Source organism: Pteropus medius, unplaced genomic scaffold, assembly GCF_902729225.1.
Source record: "Pteropus medius unplaced genomic scaffold, Ma_sr-lr_union100, whole genome shotgun sequence".
Classification (NCBI taxonomy): Eukaryota; Metazoa; Chordata; class Mammalia; order Chiroptera; family Pteropodidae; genus Pteropus; species Pteropus medius.
This window is the reverse complement of record NW_024349803.1, coordinates 18,085,416-18,107,520: the sequence shown is the minus strand read 5'-3', so window position 1 is coordinate 18,107,520 and position 22,105 is coordinate 18,085,416. Positions and strand designations below refer to the sequence as shown.

The following is a 22,105-nucleotide window of genomic DNA, read 5'->3' as shown; positions in this document are numbered from 1 at the left end:
ACACAGGCACTCATGCACACACTCACACTTCCCACTCATATGGCGGCCTCCAAATCAAAGATTGGAGTAAAGAGTTATAAAGGCGCCCTGCCTCACGCTGGGGTAAATGACTGATTCAATCACCTTGTGGTTGGCTAGTCCCCACAGCGGGAGAGATAAGTAACAACAGGCAGACCCCGGTGAATCCCCGAGCTTCCCCCACCCAGCTCTTCTGAGACCTCTGATAGGCATCACAAACCTGATGTTATTAGGGATTGCTTCGAATCCACTCAACTTATCACCAAAGTCCATCCCAGGCAACCCCAGTACTCGGTGATCAGTCACCTTACCCTGGTGGGCCCTATGCTGGTAGTACAAAACCCTGCTCTAGACGACACTGTCTGCCTTTCCGTGGGACCGTGGAGGGCTGAGGGCCAAGTGTCTCCTGGATGGATGCTCTTCTCTCTCCTCCCTTTCTCGGTCCCCACGATCCTTACACCCCCCTTCCCCCCAGCACACACACTTACTGCAGGCCGCACAGGTGAAGCAGGCGTCGTGGTAGAGGTTCCCCATGGCCTGGCAGGCCTGGCCGGCCCCAAACACCCCTTTGCTGCACTTCACACAGGCTCCTGCAAGGGCAAGAACACAGCAGTGAATCGGGAGGGAATGGTAGAAACTGAGTCATAAAAAGCCAATGAACGAAGCCAGAATACCCATCCCTCCCCATAGCCAGCCCTTCACCAAACCCCGTGGGTTACTCCTTTGAAATGTCTTTCTCTCACACTCTCTCCCTCCACCGGCTTTCGACGATCGGTCCTTCCAACTGCAGGAGACAGCCAGCAGGCTGGACTCCAGGCCCCCACTGCCTGCCCCACGCTGTCCCTCATCTGGCGTGCCTCCACTTTGTTGACCCACTCCCTTGCCCAAAGCTCTTGAAGGCTCCCACCGTTTATAAGACAGCGTCCAAAATACCTCACCATGATTATAATGTGCCAGGCACACAGGTCGGGAAACGTCAACCAAATGGCTTCCTTTACTTCCCAGTAGGAACCACCAACCAGGAGTTACTCTCCTCTCTTTATTCAAAAGGATCAGGCCCCAAGCCCGGGTCTGTCAGACGGCAGAGCCGGTGCTCTTCCCTGGCCCCCATCACCGGCCTCTCACCTCCATCTTGGCCCTTAGCCTGGCTCCTGGGCTCCCTTGCTTGGCACCCTGCACCCACCTTCTGTCCCTTCAAGTCCTTCAGAGCTGTTCCCACCCCTCCGGCTCTCCAGCTCTGAGCCAACATGCTGAACCAAAGGTTAAAGAGCCCGGTTCTAACCTGGAGCCTCCCATCTACTCGCTTCCCACGTGGCTTGAGTTAACCCGGTAAGTTCTCTGAGCATCAGTTCTTAATTAGGAAGAAACGTTAGTTCCACCCGCCTTGTACGTTCCCAAGAGGCCGCTTTGCAAACCAAGAAGTTCTAGAGAGCTCATCTGCCTCGACGACAATGTTGAGGAAGACCTGGTCTTGAACTGTAACGCCACGAGCTACCGGCTTCCATCTGTACAATGGGGGACAGGAGCCCCTTTCGGAGTCACTGACAGGATACGTGAAGAGTGCCTGGCACAGGGCCCTTCATTTGGTAAACGCTCCATGAACAGACATATTAACAATAAGGATGACGATAACGTTACCACACTCAGCAAGAAGTTTCTGCAACATAACGTGGGCTTTCCGGAAAGGTCTGGGCCTCCCCGGATCTCACCCTGGGAATAAGCTGGAAGTTCTCTGTCTGGACCGACCCGGAACCTCTGCTACAACAGCCTAGGCTCTGGGCCAGCCCAAAGGAGGCCTTGGAGTCTTCCAAAGAACTCCCCCATTATGGTCAAATGAAAACATCACAATCACGTAAATAATGCACAAGATTAAAAAAAAAAAGATTCTGGGAGGAAATATACCAAAATGTAAGCAGTAATTTGATTAGGATGTAAAATTGTGGCTGGTTTTATTTCTTTGCATTTTCTGTATTTTAAGAGCAGGCGTTACTTCATAGCTACCAAAAAAAAAAAAAAAAAAGCGCCTAGTCTCAAAAAAGTTTAATTTTTAAATATATGGTATAATGTTAAAATTTCTGAAAAATCAATTATATTTATACACACATATATAAAAAGAGCTCCCCAATATCCATCCAGCAGGATAACCGGCTCCCATCCTTGGTCAGTGGGGCTCAGGCATCCTTTTCTGATCCTAGTTACAACCTGTCAGGACTTTCTCAGGCTGCAAATCCTCAGCTTTTTGCTTACGGGGTAGAAAGCCTGTGTTTCAGAGTTCCTATCATCCCAAGGTGATAAAGCAGACCGCCTTCTCAGGAAGTCCACGCTAACACAACCTATATGAAATGCACCCAAACCAGCCACACCAACCAGAACAGGTCCAAAGAGAACCCAGTAAGCCAAAGGCCCTCAAGCTGCTTCACTAAACTGCCTTAGGAAGCAGGTGCGGCCGTCTGTAGGAACGGTGGCCGCCAAGAAAACTGGCCGTTGGGGAATTTGTTTAGGGAACGCTCTAGAGAACACAATTTGCAATTCTTCGGTTTCGACATTTTATTATGAAAATTTTCAAACATGCGGGAAGTTGAAAGAATCACACAGTGAACACCCACTCGCCCACACCCCAATCCTATAATTGTTAACGTTTCACTACCTGGTCTTCAATCAATCCAACAATCCATCTTATTTTTGATGCATTTCAAAGTCGGCTACAGACGGCCGTCCACTTCTGCTGGCAAATCACTAACTGCAGTTCATTGTTTGTTCACCTTTTCTTTTTCTGAGATAAAATTCAAAAACGGTGAAACACACAAATTATAAACCTACCATCCAATGAGTTTTGGCAAATGATGTATGTGACACAAACTCCAGTCCAGATGTAGAATATTTCCAACACCCCGGAAAGTTCCCCAATACCCTGCCCTTCCATCTTCCCTGCAATTACTATGACACTGCCTGTGTGCGTGCATGCGCATGCATAGGTGTGTGTACACACGTGTGTGGGACGTGTGTGCACAGGATGAGGCTACTGGGCAGCTGGTATTTCTGTACTGAGCGAGCAGGAAAGTTAATAAAGAGCCTCCATTACTGTGAAATGGAAAACGTCAAGGATTTCAGAAACACCGGCATTTCCTTTTGTCTGATAATTTCATATACAGCTTAGGCCGCTCTTAAGTCAGGAAATATATCAGTTCTGGGCAAACTGTACTCCTTAGCTGGCACACTCGGAGCTGTGCCAGTTAGCAGGGAAGCTGACGTGCTGCAGACGGCGGGGTTCTATTGTGACAGTTCTTTAAGGCTCACTCCAGCAGGCTCATCACTACAGACACCGGTGGTGCTGACAGCTGCTCTGGGAGCCCAAGGACTGGTCACTGAAGCAGGCCAAGCCAGGTGGGGCCCCCAGGGTATGCAGCATGTGGACTATGGGGACATGAAAGGGATGATGCTGGCGCGTTCGCCCCTGGACACGGCACCTACTGCGCTGACAGCTTACTGGTTACCCGGGCATTTGTCTGCCTCGCCCAGTGAACTGGGAGTGCCTGCAGGATAGGGGCCACATCTTAACGGTGGCCTCTGCAAGTGCTCAGCAAAGACCCGCTCAGCCGAATCACTTCCTGCGTAGCTCCACAAGCAGCCCTGTCCTCGTCCCCTCTTCCTCTTCACCTCCTTATACCTGGGGTACACCTGTCCATCCCCCTAGTAGGTGCCTTTTACAAAGATTCAGAGTCATTTACCTCTGAATACCCCCAGCCACTGACAAAGTGCACTTAGTATGCCCTCAACAAACATGCAAAAACACAGAAACAGATTTCACAGACATCTGCTGAGCACCGAGTGTGGCACAGTTCAATGATGGGGAGAATGCACCTGGAAAACGTCAAATCGCGCAATGGCGAGGTATCAGTTACACCATTTGGTGATCCCGAGGTCTACGCCCAGACCACCCGCCCCAAGCCCCCTGGCTGAGCTGGCTCTAAACCTCTACACCAAGATCTGGTTTGTCAGACCGCAAGCGAAGCTCGCTCGAAGCAGACTGGATGGGACGTCAGGGCCACGTGAATGTAACTGCTCAGAGCGTGGGACGAAGCCACCCCAAAGGCCACATCGCTGCTGCGAGTCGCTGCGGCCTCTTCGCTCACCCTGCTGTAGAAATGTTAGGGGCGAAGAGCAGAGGGGCGCTGAGTGTCGACGGCGGGGTCGGCCCTTCTACCCGACACGGGTGAACGCAAGACGGGGACCAGCCCTCAAGACAACTCGCCCCCCGCGTCCCCCACGCACTTATTCCTTTGGGCTGCTGACACCCTTTCTCACCGAGCTGCCCATCCAGCACAGACACAAAGCAAGAAGGAAGCCGCGAGTGCTCTAGACGGTCAGCCACGGAGTGAGGGGGATCCCGTGAGACGCCGCGCAGGTAGGAAAACACTTCGTCCTTGTAGCCTGCGGCAAACGGATACGAAGGTACCACGTGGGCAGGAAATAGATTTATTCTTCCGTTGGCAGGAAAAAAAAAAACCGATCAAAGTAAATTTCATGTTGTAGCAAATAACGTCCCCAGCAGACCCTGGGCTGGGAGGTTCCTTCCAGCGAAGGAGCTGCTGCCATCCCGTTTCTAAAACCCCAGTTCTAGAAGGAAAGGGGCTGTAACGGGCTGAAGGTCACGCGGCTGGTGGGTTCCAGAGACGGAATCTGAGCCCGGCTCTAACTCAAAGGTCCTGTTACCCCCATCTGGCAGGCAGCTGTGGCTATTCCAGCTACACACATGGAGCCCCCCCAGAAAAAAAGGGGGGCTCCTTCCTCACTCCCCAACACACTACCCACTCAGACCCAAGACCAGCCCTGCCCAGATCTCCTACTGACCGCCCAGCCCCTCCCATTCTGGCCTGGGACTTCGCCATGAGTCGCCCCCCACCCTCCCGACACAGAGCTCCTAAGTCTTCTGGAATTTCCTGGGTGATAGGAGCGTCTTATGTTCTAATAGGGTGACTCTGGGTGGCTCCTGGACAGGAGCTGGTCACTAGAAAGACCAAGCCTTGATTGCAGCTTGGAATTTTTAGCCCTACCCCATCCTCCAGAGAAGAGGGACTGGAAAATGAGTTAATATAACTGATTTTGAGTTAATATAACTGATATGCCTACGTGATGAAGCTTCCATAAAAATCCTCCAAGTACGGGGTTTGGAGAGAGCTTCCAGGTTGGTGAACACATCCAGGGGCCAGGAGCGTGGTGTGTCTCAACCCCATGGGGCAGAAGCTCCCGCGCTCCGGCCCTTCCGGACCTCACTCTATGTGTCTTTGTCTGGCTGGTCATCGGTATCCTTTATCATATTCTTTATAATCAGCTGGAACATGTAAGTGTTTCTCTGAATTCTGAGTCATTACAGCAAATGATCCAACCCAAGGAGGGAGTTATGAGAACCCAATGTATAGCTGGTCAGTCAGAAGCACAGGTGACAATCTGGACTTGCGAGGGGCACTGGAAGTGGGGGTGGGGCGGGGCAGTCTGTGGGATCTGTGCTAACTCCAATTAGCATCAGAATTGAATTGAATGTTAGGACACCCAGCTGGTGTCAGAGTTGGTGGTGTGAAAAAAACCACACGACTAAAGAGCTGAGTGTGAGCGGCAGGCGAAACAGAAGTGATTTCTTCTGAGACTGGCTGAAGGAGGAGAAAGGGCTACTCGACACCCTCTGCTCCCCCGTGGCCCCTCAGCTACAGGGTTTTAAGAAATGACCAACAGAGGAAAGTAAAGTCATCACATATTACTGTAGTAATCGAAGCCTAAAAACCAGGCAGAAAGTGAGAAAAAAAAGGAATTAAACTTTTTGAAGGGAGGAAGGGATATGCATTTCTCCCCCTGCACTTAGACTTATTGCCCACCAAGCCTCGCTCCAAACCCTAGTCAGAGCCACCTTTTTACAACAGTTTTAAGGAAGTATGAGTGACGAACAGCAAACCACATATTTAAAGTGTACAAGTTGATGAGTTTCGACATTTGTATACGCATGGGAAATCACCGTAATTGAGAAAGTGAACACGCCCACCGTCCCCACAGGCCCCACATGTCCCACGCCTTTGGTATCTCCTCCCTTCCCCAGGCCACCACTGATCTGCTTTCTGTCCTCATGGATTAGTTTCCATCTTCTAATGGTTATATAAATAAACTCTCGAGTCTGTACTCCCTCTTTTCACTCGGTGTAATTATTTCAAGATTCATCCATGTTGATGCGTGTACCGAGTCCATCCCTTTTCAGTGCTGAGTAGTATTCCATCGCATGGTGGGACCTCAGCTGGTCAACCAACCCACCTGTTGACGGACATCTGGGTTGTTTCCAGTTTGGGGCTGCTACAATTAAAGCTGCTTATGTACAAATGTTTGTATAGACATATATTTCCTTTTCTCTTAGAAAAAGACCCAGGAGTGGAATGGCTGGGTCTTATGGGAGGTGTATGTTTAACTTCTTAAGAAACCGCCAAATTGTTTTCCAAAGATGTTCTATCACCTTACAGTCCCACCAGCAGTTCAGTAGAGTTCCAATGTCTCCACAGCCTTGCCAACACATGAAATGACAGTCTTTTAAATTTTATCCATTCTAATAGGTACGCAGTAGTATCTCATTGTGATTTTAATTTGCATTTTTCTAGTGACTGCTGATTTGACTAATGACGTGAACAACTTTTCACATGCTTATTTGCCATCCCATATCTTCTCTGGCGAAGTGTCTGTTCAAATCTTTTGCCTATTTTTTTCTTTTGGCTGAGTCATGAGAATTTCTTATCTCTTTGGGATACAAGTCCTTTATCAAATAGGTGCTGTGAAAAGATTTTGTTAAAGTCCCATAAACTCCAGCTGCCTTAGTCTCTCTGGACTCTCAGCTACATTTCGACTCAAGGCGTCTGCTGGGCTCTGCCACAGTGATCACAGGGCTCACCTCGTTTCCTTCACGTCTTCCAAAAATCACCGTCCTTCATCGCCTGATGTCCGGGATCTTGAAAACCTTTGGTTCATACATTGTTTGCTTTTTGCTTTTTTTGTGTGTGATTTTTTTGGGGGGTTGTTTCAGGCAGGAGGACGATCCAGTCTCTGTTATTCCAGGGGGCTCTAATAGGCACCATATGTGCCAAGCAAACATGCTACATGATTTATGTGTGTTTCCTCATTTAGTAACAGTCCTGCAGAACGGCTACCATCATCACTTTATAGATGAAGACACTGCATTTCGAAGATTAAGGAGAAGGTCTGAAGTGGGGCTGACGCCACGCCGTGTCCTTTGTGGTCCACCCCACCGCATTCACACGAGGTGGTGAAGGAGCAAGGAGGAAGAAGAGGTCCGAGGGGCTCCAAACTCAGCGTTTTCACATTTGGGGCACCAGTGAATCCGTAAACACCAGCTCACTGGCGGGAGCAGAGTTCCTTTCTTGGCTGCAGCTCTGCGGTGGAGGTCAAGCCCACCTCTCCCCCCGCCAGAGATGGTGGCCTGGGGGTCCCGGGCACGGAGGGGCCCCAGCAGGACGTGTGTGTGCACCCAGGGCCTCTGTCTCACAGGATTACCTGGAGAGCTTGGGGAACTGGTGGGCTTTTGAAAGAACATTAATAGTCAATTGACTGGGGTGGGGACTTGGCGGGGGTAATTTATTCCCTTCTGGCATTTTTTAAAGTAGAACTTGCTTTAAAGTGGTTTCGGGTCCACAGCAAATGTGCATGGAAGGTGCAGAGATTTCCCACATCATTGGCTCCGCCCACCCCGACCCGAGTGGCACGTGTCTTAGAAATGACGGCCCTACATGGACACATGGTTATGGCCCGAAGTCCGCAGTCTACGTGAGGGTTCGCGCTTGGTGGCGTACGTTCTGTGGTCTGGAGAAAGGCATAATGATGTGCATCCACCGCTATCATGTCATCCGGAGCAGTTTCACTGCCCTGAAACCCCTCTGCGTCCGCCTGCTCATCCCTCCTCTCCAACATCTGGCACCCGCGGATCCCTTTGCCGTCTCGCCTGTTCCAGAGTGTCATACGGTTGGAATCCCGCAGTACGCGGCCTTTCCAGATTGGCTTCTCTCACTTAGCAATATGCATTTAAGGTTCCTCCACGTCTTTCCGTGGCTTGATAGCTTGTTTCTTTTTAGCAATGAATAATATACTCCAACATCTGGATGGACCACAGTCTAGTTACCCATTCCCCTACTGACGGACATCGCGGTTGCATCCAGGTTTTCGCCATTATGAATAAAGCTGCTATAAACATCCGTGTGCAGGTTTCTGTGTGGACATAAGTTTTCAGTTCACTTGGGTAAATATCAAGGATCAAGACCGCTGGCTCGTATGGTGAGCATATGTTTAGTTTTGTAGATGCCGTCAAACTGTCTTCCAAAGTGGCTGAACGGGAATCTTTTGAAAATCATAATATTCCCACAGGAAAGGGCTAGGGCGAGGGACAGCTTCCTGTTTTAAAAGGTGTACAACAGAGGCAAAGAGCCACCAGGGATGACCCAAGCACTTCACCCACCTCCACTTGCGGCTTGTGGTTTTCTGCTAGGTGGGGCTAGAAATATACGTCTCCTCTCATCTATCAGGAAAAAAGCTTGCTGAGGGCAGGGGGCCTGGCTGCGTATTTGAGGATCCTCACAGACAGAGGCAGGCAGACTGCCCCACACACAGTAGGTGCCAAACAAGCACTGAATGTGTTCAACAGCCAGAGCTGGGGGAGGGGAGGGTGTTCCAGGTTCAGGAAAAGGTAAGAGAAGGCGCAGAGGCAGGAAGGCCGGAGGCATGTGCACAGCTGGGGGATGATTCATGCGACAGCAATGAGCCAACTGGGCTGGAGGAGGAAGGACTGGAGGCAAGGAAGCTCCAGAGGGGACCCCTGGGACACAGGCGGGGGTGGTGAGGGACGATGTGAACCAGGGAGGGAGCTGGCGCTGGCGAGCGGGACAGGAGCAGAAAGACGCCGCACGTCTAGGCCAGCGGGCAGGGCTTAAAGCGGGCTGCGGTTTCCAAGAGGGCCAAGGCTTCCTGCTGAGGGGCTCCGAGACTGTCACCAGCCTACGTGTCCCAGACCTGCGGGGCCGCTCCCACACACAGCCTCCCGAAAGATGAAGACCCTACGTTACACTCAATTTGTCCCTCCCAGGTTGAGACTGGCTCTCATCCAAGAGGCTGCAGCTGGGCGGGCCAGGCACTGGGGCAGTCGTCCACAGCTTTATACACAGTCTTCCGTGTGACAGAGAAGAAAAACTGGGTGCCAATGACCAACGCTACTAACACTATGATTTACTGTAATGTCATGTCCTTTAGGGGGCCCAAGAAACATAACAGACCTTCCTAAAAGCGTTTCAATTCACCAGAACCAAACAGAAAGTTTTACTCCCAAGGGAATTTGACCTTTTTTATTATTAGTGTTGTCCTGGTCACTGTCTTTGTTGTTGCAACTCCATATTAGGGCACCGGTGCGACGTCATCGGGCCGGCCTAACCCTGTGCACAATAAGGTTTTCAAATTGTTTAATGGGGAGAAACTTTTCTCAAAAAAAGTATCGGAAGAACCTCAGATATATGTAATAGACAAAAGGGAAACCGCTTAGTTTTACGATTGAGGTGGGACAGAGACCACTCTGCCTCCTGGACTGTCCCGACCCCCTAGAAGCAGTTCTAGAAAGACAGTTTGGGAATCAGTGGCAGCGTAACGGATCGAACGCAGACCCCTCCCCACTGCCTCCCGGCCAGGCCTGAGCAGCGCTTCCTTTGAAATGTTACCCCAAATTGGTATTCAATCATCTTCGTACATCCGAAGCCAAAAATCAAATTTGGCTCAGGGCCAGGACACCGCCCCCCACTGCCTTCCTTGCAAAGGGCAGGATCACAGACAAGGAGCCCCGCAAAGTAGCCTTCTCTGAGGTAACACTACCCCATGCTGCCTCTGCCTCCTGCCTGAGAAACTGCCAGGCCGAGGACCCTGGAGACCTCCTTCAACAGGCCAACCAGGGTGACGACTGAGCTAGCCTTCTTTATCGTCATGATAAGGTCTGAACTACAAAGGTTCTGTCGGGCTGGCTAATGAGTGTGGCCTTGCACCCTCGGCTCACATCTGGGACTGGTCTGGGTGACTGCTCCTCCCAGTTTGGAAGGGAGCCCTCTGGAAGCTGCCCCGACCCCGACTGGACATCGGGGGCACCTCTTCAGCTCTACCCGCTGCTGCACATCATGTGGGATCACGTAGCCATGAACCACCTACTACTGTGCTGAAAGGGGGTTCAGGCAAGGGTCAGGGCATCTAGTCAAGGTTTGGGGGCAGGCTAGGTGGGGGCAGGTCCGAATGGATTATCATCTGAACAAATTATTCTGGACACAAGTTGAGCAAGGCTTTTTCTCAGCTGAAGGTTGTAGCCTGTGGACGTGGGCAGCTCTGGGAGTCAACAAATTCTGGAAAAGAAGCCAAGTGTTTGAGGCAGAGCTGGACTAAGGACCCCAGCACTGTCTTCTTCCTAGTCACACTCTAAGATCAAACACACACACACAAAAAAAAACCCAGGAGGCAGTGGGTGCTGGGCTCCCGCCACATGTGCAGATGGCCACTTCTCAAGCCTGGCGGTAGGAATCGGTATAGGTGGCCACCATGATGTCCAGGGACGGGTTCTAGTTTGGGGTGGGGCCAAAGCTCCTCAGGCGATGCTAAGGTGAGGCCAAGGCTGAGAACCATGGATGCAGAAAACGCAATGCACCACCTCCTACCTGGCGTCCTGCACCTCCCGATCTCTGCCTTCTCCCCACGCACCCTGATGTTCCCGAGTCACGGGGTGAGCTCTCACCAAGCCACAGAGGAAGTATTTCAGGCCACTCTGGGCGACGGGGTCATTGCGCCAGTCTGCTTTCTTCACTCTGACAGCTGCTCAAAGCCGACTGCGGCTTCACTTCACTGCAGTGGGAAGTTCCCAGAGTAGTTTCCCAGTCACTGTCAGCTACAGGTAGCCTTGCCCGACTGCCTGCAGGTGCGACGCTGCCCAGCGCACTCCCACTTTCCGGCCTGAATCACTCCCTGCCCTCCACTCTCCAAAGGGAGAAAGAGTTCAAGGTATCCCCCAAGCAAGGCCTGCACCCTCCCCCCAACCCCTACGGCACCTGGGCTCACCCTCTGCTCTTCCCCTCGCTTCTGGTCTCTCCACTCAGAGCCCAGTTGGCTTTCTCAGCTCTCACCTTGAACAGAAATGGCCGATCTACATACGGAAAGGTGTTCCACCTTGCTGGGAGCCAAACACGAAAGTGGGATGCCACCTGCCACTGACCCGGTGGCCAAGATGGCGTCACCGAGGGCGCAGAGCAAAGAGCACTCTTGGACACCGTCGGCGGCAGCGTGCATGTGGCCCAGCGTAACAAAAGCCTTGAGACCCCGCCACATGGTTCAGTGCGGTAATTTAACGGTCACGGCTGTGCGACTTCAAAAGATTCTCCTAATGCACGTAGTTCCCTTCCGTGAAGTCACCGCAAATACCAAGTTAGCGAACGCTGCTCCCAGAGGAAACACAGGGCTAGGTCCCCGTGAGCCTCGGGTCACGTGTTCATCCGCCGGTCAACATGGAGCCTCGTCGGTCTGTGCTTCTGTTTAAAGACACCGTGTTTAGTGCATATGGCTGATTCATCAACGTTGAACTCACACCAACAGTTTAAACTCACGCCTGAACGAAGCTTATCTAACACACGCGTTTTCTCCACGGGACATCACGGCGTTCTCACTGGGCGGCACTCCAGCACTGTGCTTGGGGGCCACTTAAAACAGAAATCACCAAGAAAGAGCACAAAAATACAAAAAGAACCCCTAAGCAGACCATGAGGAAGACACTACAAACAAGCAGAGCGTCGCCCCACTGGACCTCAGCTGGGAACGTGTGTGGGTAACTCAAGTTCACAGGGCTCGGCACCTGTCCTCAAGGGATCACCCAAGGGATCACCCAAGGGATCACCCAGGAGCTGTGAGCACTGATTTGGGGATTATGAATAAATTTTAGCAAGTAGGCAAATGCGCAAATACAGGATCTGTGAGTAATGAGGATCGCGTGTACGCGGATATCGTTATGAATCCGTTTATGTCGCCCTGCAGGACGGGCAAACTGAAATCGGAACAGGGGCTGCCTCGGGGTGGACACTGACCGGGAAGAGGTACGAGGGAGCATTCTGGGGTTGGAACTGCTCTGTATCTTGAGGGAGTGTGGGTGACCGCTTGTCAAAACTCACGGGGCTACACGTTTCACTGCATGTAAACGCAACTTTAGAAAAACATAGCCACAAATTCCTGGACGCTCCTCCCGCTGAGAGGCGGGGTCCATGGCCCCTCCCCTTGAATGGGGGCGGGCTCGAGATGGTCAGAAGAGGCCTCGCCACTGAAAGGACAACGGCCTGCCCTCGACACCCAGCGCAGGGATGAAAGCCCCGCCGAGCTGTCCTCACCCTGTGCTTCCTCCGCTCCCTGGTCGTAAACCCCACGCCCTCGTGCCCACCGCCAGGGGTGGGTAACCTGGACAGGTGGCAGCCACAGGTGGGCCCAGGGCAGAGGAGGGGCTGCCAGCTCTAACATGGACCTCCGTGGCGGGCCGACAAAGGGCCTCTGTTTGTGCCCGGCCACCTGAGAGAGACCTCGGCTGGGTCGGGACAGGCCCCACGCCCCACACAATTGGGTCTTTGGGAGCTGCCCGGCCCCTCCCCCACGCCGAGGCAAGGCCTCCAGAGCCCGTCTAGAGGTGTGGGGTGTGGATGGCCTGTCAGCTGGGGCCCCAGAGAAGCCCAGTCCCAAAGACGGCCCCCTCCCCCAGCTCTCCGTAGGAAACGGTTTTCACTTCGCTAACCACAGCCAGGGGAGGGGCGGTGTCTGTGGTCGCCCTGCCCGTACTCGCTAAACAGAGGGTGCCTTTAAGCTTCTGGAAAACTGGCTCAGCTAGGTTCCCACCTGCCCCATGAAGACACCATCTGAGGACCCCAGACGACCCCTCCCTCCTCCGTCAGAGCCTCAGCGGGAGGAGCTGGCGGGGTGGGGGGTGGGGGGTCGGGGGGGCAGGGGTGGCCACCATGAAATCAGTCTCCCTTGGATAAATTACAATCTTTTTCTTTAAGCGTTTATGGATTTGAACAAATCAATTCAGCTCGGCTTTCAGATGGGACAAGGTAAAGATGCTTTGACATTTTTGAGAAAATAATGGTTGTAAGTGCTTGTACAAATAAGCTATCGGCATGCGCCACACCCTGATCTAAGTGCTTCGTACAGCAAGGCCCCGTTCGACAGAAAAACCCTGCAAGCCATCTGTGATTTTACATTGTCAAGTAGCCACTTTAAAGTGAAAACACATGAAACGAATTTTAATGACCTATTTTACTTAGCCCAACCTATCCAAAGTATTCTCACTTAAACAGCATAGAAATATGAAGGGGCTACTCATTTTCCCCTCTATGTCAAGTCTTCACACTTAGAGCCACCTCAGTTCACAAAGGCCACCTTTTGAGGTGCTTAGTACGGCCTGTGGCTACTGGCTCCCGTACTAGACAGTACAGACAAATACGAATTAATTTAGCCCTCGCCACAACCGTACCCCCGTTTTCCTGACAGAGAAACTGAGGCACGAGAATGCTGAGTAGTCTGGCCACGGCAGACCCAGCCATGGCAGACACACTTATGTGGGTTTTTATTCCCACGAGCACTCCTCACATTCTGATTTTCATGGAATACGAATGGCTTCTCAGATGAGGACACGGTTCCCGCCAGCACCGCTCCCTGCTCCCATCCCAGCATCCCCAGGACTTAGGTGAGCTGGTCCCTAAGCTCTGCAAACTTCCCACCCAGACAAACCATGGCATCCCAACCTCTTCTGGCCCCTCCAGTCCTCAGTCACCGAGGGGCCTTCCACCCGCGTGGGAGAGAGCTCACCTGAGTAACTCCTGGTCAGGGCGAGGGGTGAGGGCGACACGCCTGGTACCCCTGCCTCGCTAGCACTTGGGCGTGGGGGGGCCCAGCACAGCAGTAGCACCCCCACTCGAAATACTGACACTCAGAAGGGAGTCAGGGAATGTCCTCGTCCCTCCACTGGCCTCATGGTCACTCGTTTGTTCAACAAGGACTTGCTGAGCACCCTGCTGTGTGCCAGGCACTGCCCTGGGCCCCGGAGACACAGCAGTGACCAGAACAGACACCCTGCTCGCGTGGAATGCACGTTCCGGCAAGGGGAGCTGGGTGACAGTGTCTGTGCACAAGGGGAGCCCCACTGACCCCAACTCGGTCTCTTGGATACAGTAGGTGCTCCATAATGGCTGTTGAGGGGACACGTGGTTTGCGCTTGGAACTGGACGTGGTGATGGACAGAGGTGGGTGAACGGTCTGGGGAAGGACTGAGGGGAGGGGCAAGTGAGAGCTACAGGAACCCAGCAGGGAAGTCAGTGACCTGCTCGGGGTTCAGAGCCACAACCCCAGCTTCAGGGCTCCACCCGGCCAAGCAAGACAGGGAGCACCCCGAGACTCAGGCAGGTCTCACGTGACCGGCTGAAATTCCCTCTTCCTCGGAATATGGCCACATCCAGGGAACGGGGCATCTCCAAGTGTATGGACTTTGGAGGTTCAGCACCTCCCACGCTCAGCTTTCACTCTGTGTCTGGCCACCCGCCGCTAGCCATGTCACCCAAATCCTTGCCCAATAAGCTCATCCTTCAACTCCGACAGGGTGTCGGGTCTGACGAATATCAGCACAGGGTGTCACAGCCACCGCTGGGCATGAGTTATGGAGAAATACCATTCGTGGCATCCGCTGTGCATTAGCTCACTAATGCTGAGCAGAGAGGCACTGTGACCTAAACACTTCGATTTTTTATTTTGATTACATAACATTATAAATACACACCATGAGTCATCCATTCGACAAATCCCTCATGAGTAACTTCTATATACACCAGGCCCTGTGTTTTATATTCCAAATCTTATCACTAATTGTTGGGTTTTATTCCCTCATTTTTCTTATTTCTTAAGTGCCTCTTTATCACATAGCTTACATTTTTTCCCCCAAAGAATGTACTTTTGATTTCATGAGCCAGGACAACGATGACCACGCATTATTGGTGGGAGGGCACTTCTGAGTCACCCTGGTTGGGACACGATGATCTCATAGAAGGACCTGGTGGGCCAACGCCAGGAAGGGCCTGCCATCACCACCCACTGGGCCGCTGCCCAGGGCGTGTCCATCCACACACGGGGTGTCCACGCCCTCACCACCCCAGGCTTCTCCACTCTGCTCCTGGCTATTCTTCCAAGTTCAACCGCAGCACAGGAAAGGAAACAGAATTATAATGAGCACAGGACATCTACCCCCCATAAGGTGAGGACGCTAAGGCAGAAAAGGAAAGTCAGGCGCCCGAGTTGGCACAGCCAGCAAGTGGCACAGGCACACCCGCAACTTGTTCTCCTGGCTGCCCGCATGTTCAATGTGAAGACAGCTCTGTCAGCGAATGCCCTGGAGCCCGGCCATGGCCGCTGTCAGCTGGACTGCCTGAAACCCATCTCCTTCTAAATTCAATACCTACTGCATCATCAGGAAACAATGCGAACTAAGGTGGGGGCGAGGGGAGCAGAACAAGCAACATTTTGGCAGATGCGAAATCTCCCCCCAGGCCCTGGGCCAGCCCTGGCCATCATGTGAGCAAACGGGTCGGTTCCATCGTTGAAAGGAAACCATAAGCTCAGCTGACAGGAGGCTCGAAGAACAGGGCCGCTGCTGTGGCGATCAGAGGGGTTTCGGGCAGCAGAAGGCAAGGCCGCTGCTGTCTGTCCGCTGGAATGTCCGGCACATGCTGACCGGCCAGAGGCTGGTGCGATGCGCGTCCACCGTGACTCAGGGCCTGCACTGTGAGAGGGGCGCCTTGTCCATCCGGTCCTCAAATGACCCGGGTCTCTACACCTCCTGGGATCAGGGGCAGGGCAGATCCCCAACTAAACTCAATCCCCTTCTTTTGAATGACAGCCATCATGGCAGGCTTCCAGAACTTTCTATATGTCACAAATACATGTGTGCAGGGAGGAAGATGGAACCCCCTGATATACTCCCAAGAGACTTTCAGTAACCGGGAGTAACCAGTCCTCACACTCCTGGGACACGCAGAGACGAGTCACAGAACAAGAAAGAAGAGGAAAGAATTTGGTCAAGACTCAACTCACGGCCCTCAAAACTTAAAAATAACCTGGCCACAGATCCTCAAGTATTCCCTTTGGAACTCTCGAGCAGAAAGTCTCCAGCCTTCCAGCGTGCCCCTGAGACTCCGTGTCCAGCTGGTCTCCCTGGGCGGGGACAAATGAAAAACAAAACCTGAAGCAGATATAAATATTTGCTGGCGAGTGCTACCCCGCCGTTGACACGCCTTGGAAACGTCGGAGGCCTGTTTTGTTTTAGGGTAAAGTTTCTGTTCAGTTTGCCAGATGGGCTCCAAGCGTGGCTGCATCCAACATTTGCTTTCAAGCACCTCTGCACAGAGCCTGGGGTTGACACTGACCCCAGACCGAGGTGTTCTGGCTGCCCGCAAGAAAACTGTGGGCTGGCACACCCCTATCCTTGCCCACAACACTTGGGGGTGTCACACAAGCACCCCGAGAGCATGGCTCCCTTGCCCTAATCCATGCCTTCAGAGGAACATGAAAAGTTGGGGGCCCAAAGGGCTGTGGGTGGTCAAGGCCACTGCGCAGCCACGTACATCTCTGAGCCTCTGTGGTTCCGTCACTGCCTGGGATGCAGGGGGCTGTTCTGGCTGCAAGAGTGGGTCCCAGCGCCCCCGCCAGCTTGGGCCCTCCATGCCCTGCCTGCCTTGTTGCTTCACCAGAGAAAGGGGGAGTCTTCAGCCCTGATCTACTCGTGGCTGCAAAGCCTCTGCAGCTCCCTTCGTCAGAAAGCCACTGTGCTCCCAGGAGCTGAGGTCACCCAGCATGGTGGTCGAGATCTCGGACGAAACAAAGCTCTTTAATAAAATGTAGTAGGTGGGTTACTCCCGTGTACCTCAGTTTCCCCACCTATAAAATGCGGATAATGAAATGGGGTTGTTGGGAGGATTAAACAAGTTAATCCCCGCGAGATGATTTGAAAGGTGCCGGGCAAAGAGCAACTGCTCAGTAAATTTTAGCAAAACTATCTCAGAGCCATAACCCCAGTTAAAACCCCCTTCTCCCTCCCCCTTCACGCCCTAACTGAGGCCCCTCCATTCCTTCAACAGACATCACCAAGCCCCCAGTATGTGTGGCCAACAGCGCCGGGCCCTGAGGCCACTGTCCTGTGTCCATGATCCAGCCTGAGACCCAGCACCACCGAAGACATCACAGGAGTCCATGGAGGAGGCCTGGGAGGAGGCCAGCGAAAACAAGGTCACTGGGTCCTTCGGCTGGTGTTCCTAGCTGTCTTCCTCACTGAGGACCCCAAGTTTAGCTAGAACGAGGGTCTCAAAAGGCCCCTGGGGTGAGTGAACAATGCAGTACAGTGGGTCCTCAGGTTTGATTGTTTCCTGAAGGAGATCTTTGGTCCTTTCTAATCTCACTTTCGCCAGACACACTGTGCAGAGCGAACTGGCCTCGAGCTCAGAAAATGCTTCTACATCTGGCCAAAGAGCCAAGAGCCACAGCACATGACACATCCTGCGTCACAACGGGCTCCGGCCACTACTTTGCACTGGGAACCTTCTGCAGAAACAGCTTAACGCTGATTGTTCCAAGTGTGGCAGGCATGTCAGTGATTCACGGTTCTTGTTTTAATTGTATGGATTTTCCAAAACATCTAGAGTGCAAATGATTACCACTTACAATTGAAAATATAACTGTAACTTAAAAAAAAGTTTTAAAATTCTGTACAGGTCTGGAAGGGGGAAGGGATGCTGGGCCGTTCAGCTCCTGCCTTTCCAGACTCTGGCCATGGCCGACAACGCTGCTGCCTAGCTCCTTGTCACCTGGTCAGCTAAAATCCAGGTGCTCAGTTACACTACAAGCCACAGCCACAGAACTTTGGGCCGAGAAGAGCCCAGCTCAGCACAGAGAAAAGGCAGCCTGCCCGGTGTCAGACCTGGGGCTGTGAACACCTGGTTTCCCCATTCCCAAAGGTGTGCTCTGCTTCCACAGTTATGTCTCCTGGGTGGGAGTCCTAAATCAAATCAAGTCATGTAAAGAAACACAACACTTTTTTTAAAGAAACTTCCAGTAAGAAGGGCCATGTCAAAAGATCAGTTTCATGCTCTGGACTATTAAAGGACACAGCAGAAGGACTGGATGAATGAAGGAGACACTTATTCTTTCAGGGTCACAAAGAAACACAGCAGAAACATGCCATCCTGATGGGCCGAGGCAGCCGTCGTGGGAAACCGACGTGAAGATTCACCAAGGCTACAGCTGGAGACGCACTGCCCCAGGGAGTCACAGGGCGGGTGGCACCGTGCTGGCCAGAAGGACGCTACCTGGCGAAAGGCAAGGGCAAGACCCCCATGGCGGGAAGACGCCCCACAAGCTCAGGGACCCGCAACGAGGCTGGTGTGACAGGACCCAGAGAGCATGATAGGCTGGGGCAACAGCCCAAGCGTGGGCCTGAAGGGCAGGCTAAGGGAAGTACAGGTGTCACTGCCAAGTGCAATGGCCTGAGCCTGACCCTCCAGCGTCCTTCCCGCAGCACTGAGCCTGGTGGCGAGAGCACAGGGGCCCTGACACACGTGCCTTGCTGGCGTCCAGATCAGCGAACGGAGGAACCACTGTGAATGAGGTGCGGACGCCTGCCGGTCCTCACTTCCTGGGAATCTCTGAAGAGCTGTCCTGTGACGAGACCTTGCAGGTAGGGACGGCGCTAAAGGATGTGACAAAAAGTCCATCCCTTCAGAGAACACAGAGGACCTACACGGTGTCACAGCCCTAACCACTGACCACCCAGGGGCAGCTGCCATTACAGAGTGAGCTGGACGGCCCAGCAGGCAGCAGTGGAGTTGGTCACACCGATGTCACCGACCCCTCACCATCTGTAGCCCAAGCTGCACGCTAACTGACCACCCGCTTGTTGCCCATTCGCCCCCAAACCTGCCATGATGTTTTTAAATGTGTTTAAGGTTTTAGAAGTTACTTCAGATCACAGAGTGCTCAAAATCTCAAGTCACTACTCTGGTTATCTTTGGAGGGTGGTGGTGATTGTAAGGGGGCACAGGTGGGGGGCGTCTCGGGTGCTGGTCATGGTCTCTGTCTCGATCTGGTCTCTGGTTACATGGGTTTGGTTCACTTTGTGAGCGTCTACAATATATGCATATTGTATATCAATAAAGTGTTAAAAACAGACGCTTTCCTGATTTTGAGAGGAACAGTAGCTACTAAAAAAATATACACAGGCTACCCAATTTCTAAAGAGCTGGGTGTCCCCATGCCCCAGGCCGTGCACCTGCAGAGCTAGACAGGCAGAGCTGGATCCTGGGTGCCATTTGCAGATATTACCCATGGGACCAGAAATTTACTCCTGTGGCAATGGAAGCCTGGACTCAGCAGGTCGAAACCATGGCACAATACTTCCAAAGGGGATTCCAGACTCCCAGGTAAGCACCCTTGGGCGTGCCGGCCGCTCAGACGGTCAGGTGGCTGCTGATCTTCTGCCACCTTCTACTTCGGCACTAGGTTTGGGTTTATGGAAATGCTTGATATTTGGGAGTCACCAGGGCCTTGGGGTGCACACAGGCCCTGTCTGGGAACTCTGGAGGGGCTGCCCTATTACAAGGTCAACTCACATTGTTTCCTTTTATGTGAAAAGGAAACCACCCTCAAGTTTTCATTCAAGGCTGTATTTAAACCCATATTTCAAGGATCTGTTGCTAGTAAAATCAGATAAAAAGTGCTTAAAAAGTGATTAAGAGGACGTGGTTCCATGGTGTAGCGGTTAGCACATCTGCTTTACACGCAGAAGGTCCTGGGTTCATGCAGCAGTGGAGCCACGGTCCATGGTCCACCCTGAACAAGCCCGATGTCTGATCTCGGAAGCTAAGCAGGGTCGGGCCTGGTTAGTACTTGAATGGGAGACCACCTAGGAAGACCAGGTGCCGTAGGCATAAATAATAATAATGATAATAATAATAAAAAGGTGATTAAGAACGATGTGCAGCCCAGTGTTTAAGAGCCTGTCCCACAGGAAAGAGGGAATAGGGCCTCTGCGGGTCCCTTGTTTGGACAGCCTGTTTAACCTCCTGCATTGCCAGTAAAACACAATCAAGTGTGACAGGCCCCCTGCCCCTGGCAAGGGTGGGGCCATTCCCAGGAGGAGTCACACCTGTTTTCAGGCTCCCAGGCTAAGGTGGGTCTCCGTTAAGATTTTCTGAGTTCATATTCTGCAGCAGGACGTCCACGAAGGCAAGGAACGTCAAAGCCAGCCTCTTCTCCCTCCACACGGGGGGCGGGTGGGGGTGGCGCCGTGGTGGCCCATCCACCCAGCACTGAGTCAGGGAGACCCGGGAACCGACTTCTTGCCTCTCCGCCCCTGGTGCCAGATGGAGCTGGCAGAACCTTCTCCGCTCCAGGGCACAGTGTGATTCTCTCCTGGGTGGCGCTGGCAGTGACCTATCCCCGGACCCACCCACGCAGGGAGGGAAGGCGCAGGGTGCTCCAGGTGCACAGGTGCTGCACGTGGGGACAGGCCCGGGGAGGGCAGGGACCCACTGATGCCCCCGCAGCAGCAGGTGGACGGTGAACCTGGAGGGGCAGAGAGCGGGTGTCCAACCAGACCTGAGACCACCGAGTCCCACCAGGCGAGTGTCAGCGTCCCGCTGATGTGACACCACCACCGACAACTGTGCTCCCGAGCGGGGCCGGCCTCTCTTTCCCAACCTCCGCTTCTCCATGTGAACAGAGCAGAGTCGTGTCTCGTGAGGGGTGCGCGAGCACAGTGCCCACGAGCACTTTCCCAGCGCCTGGTGCGTCACAGGCACTCGGCAGCCAGTCACCGGGATTAGCGTCGCGGTGCCCAAGGTCACCGTGAATGGGGTCTGATCTGCTCTACAACAGGGGCCACGGTGGACACTGTGATGTGCCACCCAGCTCTTCCTTCTCTACAGGGCCTGTGGCCCAGATGCTGGGGGTGCAGCCAGGAGGTGACCCTCCCCTGTCGGCACAGCGGCACAGAGCCACCTCGCCCGAGGTCACCCCCTTCCCAGGGCAACCCACACCTGATGACTGACCCATGGGGAGTGTGAAAGCCAGGCCATCTTGCCCCAACTGGGGACATCTCTGACGGGCTTTTCCAGCCCCCGAGCTCCCAGCGGGGTCAGCCCGGGCTTGCTCCGCTGCCCGCCCTGCTTCCTTCCCCGCCCCCCACACCCTAAGAAGCCACCTGCACACTACACTCTGTCTCAGTCAGCTTCCTAGGAAACCCGGCCTGTGACAGGTGGTTTATTTGTGCCCTTTTTCTTTAGAAAGGGAGGAGAGGCCCAGTATGAAAAAGACAGGTGGACGCCGCGGAGGAAAAGGTGGGAAAGATTCGACAAAAGGCAGGAGCCCCCCTCTGTTCCCTCTGCGGTGTCAACCGCGGTGCTCGAACAGAAGCCGCCCACGCCGCACTGGGCGCTGTCCTCCGAGAGCCAGGCCTGGGAAGGAGTTTGTCCTTAACTCTTTTCTCATGGACAGAAACACACAAAGATGCCACAGAGGGATCCCAGAGAAGGAAGACGGGGCAGAAATGCCTCCTTAGCACCACACTGGACCAACCCACAAAGACGGCCATGGAACATGCCAGAAGAGTCCTCGGGGATGAACTGATCAATAACCGGACTCCAAGGTGTCTTCAGACCTCAGTGTTCTCAAAGGTGGTGGCAGAGATTCACAAGCTCTTCCCACAATGTCAAATACCCACAGGGACCTGTGTCCGATCCAGGAAGGGGCCTAGGTGACCAACCAACACATCCACTTTGCTTCTGGCTAGAATTACGATGATCCTGATGGTGACAGTTCCGTTACCCTGATTCTCTATGGCAAGAGCCCTGGATCAGTAAATATCCTTCTATTTGGAAGGAAAGTTTCATCATTATTTAACAAATGTAGTGTCTTAAATAGACAAAATCTTTCAAACAACGCCAGACCTAGAGAAGAAAAAGGC

General features: G+C 53.1%; 1 protein-coding gene and 1 pseudogene across 2 annotated transcripts in view; one reads left to right on the top strand and one right to left on the bottom strand.

The window, feature by feature from the left end:
* The window catches only part of LIMD1 (LIM domain containing 1), a 76,620-nt gene that overhangs the window by 30,226 nt on the left and 24,289 nt on the right, over nucleotides 1–22,105 (bottom strand). For both annotated transcript variants that reach the window (XM_039837540.1, XM_039837539.1), the window contains exon 2: nucleotides 507–608. In XM_039837540.1, the coding sequence (XP_039693474.1) occupies nucleotides 507–608 (102 nt within the window). The remainder of the gene's footprint in view (nucleotides 1–506; nucleotides 609–22,105) is intronic.
* On the top strand, nucleotides 19,958–20,069 carry LOC120582653 (uncharacterized; annotated as a pseudogene).